This window comes from Pan troglodytes, chromosome 7 (assembly GCF_028858775.2).
Source record: "Pan troglodytes isolate AG18354 chromosome 7, NHGRI_mPanTro3-v2.0_pri, whole genome shotgun sequence".
NCBI classification, from domain to species: Eukaryota; Metazoa; Chordata; class Mammalia; order Primates; family Hominidae; genus Pan; species Pan troglodytes.
In genome coordinates, this window is record NC_072405.2 from 46,091,408 (window position 1) to 46,099,542 (window position 8,135).

Below are 8,135 nucleotides of genomic sequence, written 5' to 3' on the forward strand. Positions count from 1 at the left end.
GTGGTGTTTGCAGTGATGGCAATGGCTGCCCGCACAGAAGTCGGCATGAGAAGCCTGCCACGATGAAATAAATGAGATCACTCCTTCCCTTTTCATTCCCGCACCCCTCTTGCTGCAATGTGGGATCCATCTCACAGTCAGGGTACCCCTTTCCATTCGGCGTAACATGATTTTACCAAGATTAAAATTGGGGAACATGTAATTACAGCTTGTGTAATTTCTAAGCATTCTATAAGTGCTGCCCAAAAAACAGTATGGATCCAGGGAGTGCACTTAGTTTCGGGTATGACTGATACTGCCTGGAAGTGGGGTCTGCTGTCTTCTACTACTGGGCAAGATACAGATTCGTGATAGCTATTTCTTTCTGTTTGAAGAGCTCCTTTGAAATCACCTCTCCCCATCTTGGGTTCTCAGGTCATCTCAAGGCGTCGGTCAGCGCGGCAGAGTCGGGAACCTGCCATCCTAGAGCAATACGCCCCGAGTGACAGCCCTGACAACCGGAGTGATGGATTGGGACTGGAAAAGTGGTGCTGGGAGCCAGGCAGTGACACCAGCGCGCCTCCACTGGCCGCCGAGCGCACGGAGAAGTGGGCTCCCCAGAGTTCGGCACCCAAAGGACCAACTTCGCCTCCGGAAAAGCGGCGGATCCGGAACTTGGATGTCAGGACTATGACTACGTAAAATCTCTGCCCAGGGCGAAGCTAGCAATGCACACTGTATCAGAAAGGCGCAGGGAGTCGGGAAGGGTATTGTTATTTTTAATTAAAAGTTTTTATCCCGAAATTTGCCTGGGGAAAGCAAGTGCTTTTTCCCCCGGAGTGAGAAGGATGGGGGGGCGGAGGGGTTGTGTTGCCGAGCAGCGCTTAGAGAGAGATCCCCCTCCAGGGACACCCGCCTCGCCCGTGATCTCGGTCTCTCCTCGTAGCAGCTGGGCGCGGTACAGTGAGGAACTTCACGCCCCTCAGCAGGACACGGTAAGAAGCCTGTAACACACCAGACACCGAGCCTCTAACGCAGGGCGCAGGCACAGCGCGCACAGCCCGGGGTCCCGCGCTTGGTCGCCGACCATGTCACTCCAGAAGGGAGACAAACTTGCAGGCTTCAGACAAGACGGGCTCAAAGTAGTTGGAGCTGCCTACGCCGCGTCCCGAGAACAGTGGGTGCCTCCGAGGCTCGGGCGCTTCCAAGTGAACACACCAAGGGGAGGCCAAGTAGGGGAAGGAGAGCGGGGCCGAGGAGAGCCGGAGCAGCTCTGGAGAAGGACCCGGGCTCCCGAGGCGAGGCCTGCCCCCAGGCGGCCTCTGGGAGAGGCTTGAACTCCAGCGTCCCAGGGCCCGCGCCGTGCGATCCCTCCCACCCCCCCACCCCACCCCACCTCGGACACACACGGCCGGCGGGGTTACAGCCCCCGCCAGCATCACCCCCCACCCACCCAGTGGTGAGAAGGGAGAGAGGAGAGCGGCTGGAAAGGAGGACGGGGCGCAGAGCTCAGGGTCCCGGAGAAGTCCCGTCCCAGGCGGGACCCCAGGGCGAGGAAGGCCCAGTCGGGGGGAGGGGAGGAATCCCGGGAGCGGCCGAGACCGAGGCGGAGACGGCGCGCGGCGCGGCCCCTTTAAGGCTCTCCCCGCCCACCGATGGAGCCGGCCTCAGCCCGCCGCTCTCCCCGCCCCGGGGTCCCGGCGAGAGCTGCGATTGGGCGGGCGCGGCGATCCCTTTGAAGTGTGGCTGCCGATCGCGGCTATTTGACGTGCGGCTCGCGGAAGGCGAAGGTTTTTGTGTTGCTAGCCGGGGCCAGCGGCGGTGGCGGCGGCGGCGGCGGCGGCGTCGGTGGAGGAGGGGAGGCGGCGAGGAGGCGCAGCTCCCGCTGCACCGCGATCGACGCTGCGGAGCGAGCCCACCCGCCCCGGGAGCTCGCCTCCCCGGTGCTCCCCCGCCCTCCCCGCCCCCCCAGCGGCGCTGCCTCCTCCAAATGAGCGATTCGCCCGCTGGATCTAACCCAAGGACACCCGAAAGCAGCGGCAGCGGCAGCGGCGGCGGCGGGAAGAGGCCGGCGGTGCCGGCAGCGGTGTCCCTCTTGCCACCGGCGGACCCCCTGCGCCAGGCGAACCGGCTCCCGATCAGGGTCCTGAAGATGCTGAGCGCTCACACCGGTCACCTCCTGCACCCGGAGTACCTGCAGCCGCTGTCCTCCACTCCCGTCAGCCCCATTGAGGTCAGTCCCCGGCCGCTGCCCCCGGGCGCCGGCCCCATTCCTCCCACCGCGACCGGGACCCTGACCCAGCTCCCAGCGCCCCGGGGCTCGGTGCGACACCCAAGTCTGGTCACGCTGGCGGGCTGAGTGAGGAGGGGAAGAAAACCGAGGGATCAGAGCCCACCAGGGCTTCCCCAGGCTTCCCCGTGGAAGGGTCTCCTTCCACGCTCGCCCTTCGGAGCTCCGTGTTTTCTCTCGGATTGGATTTGCTCCTGGAGTCCCCTCTGGGTCCTTTACTTTTCCTCTGATCCCCAGTTTCCAGCCAGGAGTTGGTCTCTGCTGGGTCTTCCCCGCCCCCCACGCCAGGCTGTTTTCTTTGAAGCCCTGGCTGCCCGGGTCCCACTTCGCCTCTGTCCCATCCGGTGAGGGCGCACGGCGCCCTGGCGCTCCCGATCCCGGATCTTTCTTCCTGCCTCTTCCCTGGGTGCCCTCCCCGGGAGGGAGGGGCTACGGAGAGAGCGCCAACTGCAGCCCCTCCTTTAGAATCCGCGCTCCCCGCTCCTACCCCGCGGCGCCATCGCCACAAACCCGTCCCAAGCGAAGTTCCCCCAAACTAAAGGAATAAGTTTTTTCCTGGGCCTGGAGGAGGGGGACATTAGAGGGAAGTGGCGAGTCACAGCCCCGACTCCAGAGACGTCACCTTCTCCCGCAGGGGTCCTGGGTGAACTCCTTCCGCAGGGCCTGCGGCGCACCCCGGGACCCAGCGGCAGTATGGGCGCAGTTCCGCCAGCTGCCGCGCCCGGCCCGGCCCTCGCTCGCAGACCCTCTCCCCAGGCCCGCCCCGCCCCGTGGCGCCGCCGCCCAGCTCCCCGGGCGCCCCCGCTCGCCCCGCAGGCCTCTGAGTCTCACTCCTTCTCCCTCCCCCTGCTTCTGTCTCCCACAGCTGGACGCCAAGAAGAGCCCCTTGGCGCTGCTGGCCCAGACCTGCTCGCAGATCGGCAAGCCGGACCCGCCGCCCTCCTCCAAACTCAACTCGGTGGCGGCGGCGGCCAACGGGCTGGGAGCGGAGAAGGACCCCGGCCGCTCAGCCCCGGGCGCCGCCTCCGCAGCCGCGGCCCTGAAGCAGCTGGGGGACTCACCGGCCGAGGACAAGTCCAGCTTCAAGCCCTACTCCAAGGGCTCCGGCGGCGGCGACTCCCGCAAAGACAGCGGCTCCTCCTCGGTGTCTTCCACCTCCTCCTCGTCCTCCTCGTCCCCGGGAGACAAGGCGGGCTTCAGGGTCCCCAGCGCCGCCTGCCCGCCCTTTCCCCCGCATGGAGCGCCGGTCTCCGCATCCTCGTCCTCGTCGTCGCCCGGCGGCTCCCGCGGCGGCTCCCCGCACCACTCTGACTGCAAGAACGGCGGCGGGGTTGGCGGCGGGGAGCTGGACAAGAAAGACCAGGAGCCCAAGCCCAGCCCGGAGCCGGCAGCCGTGAGCCGCGGCGGCGGTGGGGAGCCCGGGGCGCACGGTGGCGCCGAGTCCGGGGCCTCCGGGCGCAAGTCCGAGCCGCCCTCGGCGCTGGTGGGGGCCGGCCACGTGGCGCCGGTGTCTCCCTACAAGCCGGGCCACTCGGTGTTCCCGCTGCCGCCCTCCAGCATTGGCTACCACGGCTCCATCGTGGGCGCCTACGCCGGCTACCCGTCTCAGTTCGTGCCTGGCCTGGATCCTAGCAAGTCCGGCCTCGTGGGAGGCCAGCTGTCTGGGGGCCTGGGCCTGCCGCCGGGCAAGCCCCCCAGCTCCAGCCCGCTCACCGGGGCCTCCCCGCCCTCCTTCCTGCAGGGATTATGCCGCGACCCCTATTGCCTGGGAGGTTACCACGGCGCCTCGCACCTCGGCGGCTCCAGCTGCTCCACCTGCAGCGCGCACGACCCTGCCGGGCCCAGCCTGAAGGCGGGGGGCTACCCGCTGGTGTACCCCGGGCACCCACTGCAGCCCGCCGCGCTCTCGTCCAGCGCCGCCCAGGCCGCGCTCCCCGGCCACCCGCTCTACACCTACGGCTTCATGCTGCAGAACGAACCGCTGCCGCACAGCTGCAACTGGGTGGCGGCCAGTGGGCCGTGCGACAAGCGCTTCGCCACCTCGGAGGAGCTGCTCAGCCACCTACGGACCCACACGGCCCTGCCGGGAGCCGAGAAACTTCTGGCCGCCTACCCCGGGGCCTCGGGCCTGGGCAGCGCCGCCGCCGCCGCCGCCGCCGCCGCCTCCTGCCATCTGCACCTCCCCCCGCCCGCCGCCCCCGGCAGCCCCGGGTCGCTGTCCTTGCGGAGTCCACACACTTTGGGCCTAAGCCGGTACCACCCCTATGGCAAGAGCCACTTATCCACAGCGGGGGGCCTGGCCGTGCCGTCCCTCCCCACAGCCGGACCCTACTATTCGCCATACGCGCTGTATGGACAGAGACTAGCTTCAGCCTCGGCGCTGGGATACCAGTAACTACAGCTCTTCCTCCACCCCAGCCCCCTCACCCTCCTCCCTCTCCCTCCTCCTCCCTCCCCACCTGCCGTCGCCGCTGCAACCTCCACTACTGCTTGACCCTGCCGGGATTCCCCACCCAGCCCTTCCCCACCGGACTGTGTATTTATTTACTATAATGTTAGCTTACAAGCTGGGAATATAAGTGCATTAACGGCCCACATGAGTCAATGGTATGCAAAAAGTCTGTGTTCTCCCAAATAATAATCTTAATCCCACAAATAACGACATGATCCCCGCCCCTCTTCCTTTCTGTTATTTTTTCTTAGATATAAGTTTTACATTTTCTATTCCTTTTCCTCTTTTTTTTGGTTTTGATTGGTTTGGTTTGAGGGAGAGTTGGGGTCTTTGGGTTCTTCTAGACGTTTTGTTTTCCCTTCCTGGGGAGTTTCTTGCATGAGTCTTAACTTAAAACTACGTTTCCGCCTTCTCTTTTTCCCTCTTCCCCCTTCATTCCCTCTTGTTTCCTTCCATTTGCGGTTCTGTTTTTGTTTTTTGTTTTGTTTTGTTTTGTTTTTTCCTTTGTTGTACAAGTAACAGAGAGGAGGTTTTTTTGGTAACTCATTTTGGGGGTGGAGGGGGCCACCTGGGTGGCAGGGGCCCTGGAGCTCTATTGACCTGGTACACTGCTCCGGGACTCCTCCCCCGCCACCCTCCGCGCATAGGGTCCTTGGTCTGGACCCTGCCCCCCAAAAGTAGGGCCTTGCTCCCCTACCTTGCTCTGAGCACGGAGAGCCCTGACCCCACCAGTAGGCTCGCCCCCAGAAGGGCCCAAGTGGCCGTCTACCGTCACCTTCCAGACTCCCGCCCCTAACACCCAGTGGCTACAGTGCGCCTGTCGGGGCACCTGGAGCGCTCACCTGGTTGAATTCAAAGTCCCAGAAGGCCCCGCTGGCGTGAAGCCGGCCCCTTACATTTTGCGAAGTGCATTATAGTCCTTGTTTTTCTCTCCCCCGTGGGGGCAACGACCCCTCCCCTGGCAGTAGGGGTGGGGTAGGTGACTCTCGCTAGATCCCTCCAAAGCAGACCGGTGGCGATGTCAGCGGACGTCACGAGCTCGTTAGCTGCGTTCGGGGAAGGTTGGGGCGTCAGGGAGCTCTCGGATCACAGCAGCCCCCGCCCTCTCCTAGGCCTGGCCCGGCAGAGCCCCCAAAGTGGACCCCGCAGCGACTGGGGTCTTCTCCCCACTCCTCCCTCCTTCTGGTCTGATGCGGCAGCGCGGGGGCTGCGGGGCCTGTTTGGGACGAACAGAGCTCTCCCTTGGTAAGACTTATTTTGTTAATAAATGGAATACTTGGCTATATTCACACCGTGGTGTGCTTCTCTCTTGCCTCGCCCACCCTCTTCCAGACACCTAAGCAGATGCCCTTCTTTTATTCTTGTTTAAAATGCCTTATGGTTTCCTTCTGTGATTTCCGTTCAAGGACGAGTTTAATGCCTTTCCTCAAGAAATGGGGGAGAAAAAACAAAACTTCTGCCAACGCATTACAAATAACATAAAACCACCTTTTATTTTTTTTTCCCCAGTTGGTTATGTAGCTCCCAGCCTCACTTCAAAGGCCTTGACATTTCCTGGGGCCAGGGTGGAGGGTGTGTGTAAAAGTGGATTTTCCTCTGGGCCCAGATGCGACGTGCTAAGGGGGCTAAGAAGGGACCCCAGGACCCCAGCACCAAGGGCTCCGGCAGAGACTCCGGCAGCGCAGTCCTGGAGCCCGGCGGCCTGGCGGGCAGAGACGAAATGCCTTTGGCGCCACCTGGTGGCAGGAAGACGAGCGACAGGCCTCGGAGAGAAGCCGCAGCCCGCACTAGCCCCGACGGCACCTTGGTTCTTCTCATCTTCTGAACGCGAAGGATTCCTACCTGCTGTTTTTGTGGGGCGTTTCCTCTCTCCTGACCAGAGGGTAAAGGCACCTGCTGAGAGGGTTGCTTCTCAAGGCTTGGGGGCTCCCCTCAGCCATCGCTGGGTTGTCGACCTGGGTCATCTGCGCCCCGGAAACTTCGAAACAGGGTTTGGGTTTTGCTGAGAAGATGCGACGATGACTCAAGACCTTGAAGCCACTCTCAGTCCGGAGGAGCCGGGCCCCTGGGCCTGGCTCGTCCATTTTCTTGAGCTCGCACGACTGACACTGGCCTCTGCATCCTCGGGCAAGAGAGGGCGGGTGCTGTTTACTGACGTGTTGGCCAGGGAGCCTGCCCCCTGTACCATAGACAGGCCCTGCGCGAGTGTCCAAGGCGGGAGGAGAGAAGGGACAGCTCTGGGTGGCCCAGCCACGTCCAGCCCAATGCAGACTCGCTGCCCTACCCCCAGCAGCGAGAGCGGGCTGCGCCCGCCAAGGCACGGCGGCTCAGACTTCGGCTGCCCGACGCCAGGACCCCGCTCCATCGGGCCGGGGGCGCTCGCTCCCTGCGCAAGGGCCTGGGCGCGCGGGGCCACTGGGACGCTCTGCAAAACCGCCTCCTGCGCCGCTTCCTGGCCGCGCTCCTCGTGGGATCTGTCGTTGGGGTTGTGCTGTTTGCTTTTTCTGTAAGGAATGCGACTTGGGAGTTCGTGCTCCGAAAGGTGCATGCTTTTGAAACGTCTGTGGCCCGAGGTCAAGTGCAGTGCGTCGGATGGGGCCGGTTTCTCTGCGCTGTTTTTGGTTGTCCACAAACTCGACGACAGACAGGGCGTGTGTGTGTGTGTGTGTGTGTGTGTGTGTGTGTGTGTGTGTGTGTGTTTTACCAAATCTTTGGATCTAGCAAAAGGAAAGGGATCCTGGGGTGCTCCTACCACTGGGCACTGGGAAACCCGAATTAGAGAAAGTGCCCTGAGACCAGATCAGGGTCTTCCTGGGAAACCAGCATTATCCAATTTCTCGGGGTTCAATCTGGCCCGAATCTTTAAACGAACTAAACGTAGCGACTCGTGGCTTTATTGTTTCTTTTTCTGTTGTTTTGTTCGTTGTTTATTATTTCTTTGCCATCTTCCCTTCCTCTGAAGGCCCCTCTTTCCTTCAGAGACCCACCCCCTCACTATGTTTTTTAATGCCTGCTAAAAATGATGGAAATTGCTCCCTCTGTAGGGCGACTTAAACTTTGCTTTCTTACACTTCAAGTCTTCAGACCTCCCTATCTACAAACCAAAGGGCTCCTCTTGTTGGGAGGAAGGAAGGAAGGGACGCACAACCAGCAAATTCCCTATACCAAAAGAAACTGTTCTAAAAGGTGTTTGGCTTATACCTTAGGTGTAAGAATGCAGTTAGAGAACTCCTTAGACTACAGAGTTTCCCCCATAAAATGTATTGGTGGCCTTTGGTGACTGGGAAGTTCACTGTTGGGCCTGGTGGGAATAGGCTGCCCCCAACTACCATTGTGGCCGCAAAGGGCAGGTCACATAGTCTGGAGTGTCCAGTTCTACTCTGAAAAGATGGCTCTCCCCACCTAAGAAATGTG

At 62.0% G+C, this 8,135-nt stretch overlaps 1 protein-coding gene across 1 annotated transcript; it reads left to right on the top strand.

Moving 5' to 3' along the window:
* Window positions 1-1,767: 1,767 nt before the first annotated feature.
* On the top strand, window positions 1,768-6,010 carry ZNF703 (zinc finger protein 703). The gene is made up of 2 exons (XM_519705.7): window positions 1,768-2,212; window positions 3,135-6,010. The coding sequence occupies exons 1-2, from the start codon at window positions 1,970-1,972 to the stop codon at window positions 4,662-4,664; spliced, it is 1,773 nt and encodes a 590-aa protein (XP_519705.3). The 5' UTR covers window positions 1,768-1,969; the 3' UTR covers window positions 4,665-6,010.
* Window positions 6,011-8,135: the final 2,125 nt, after the last annotated feature.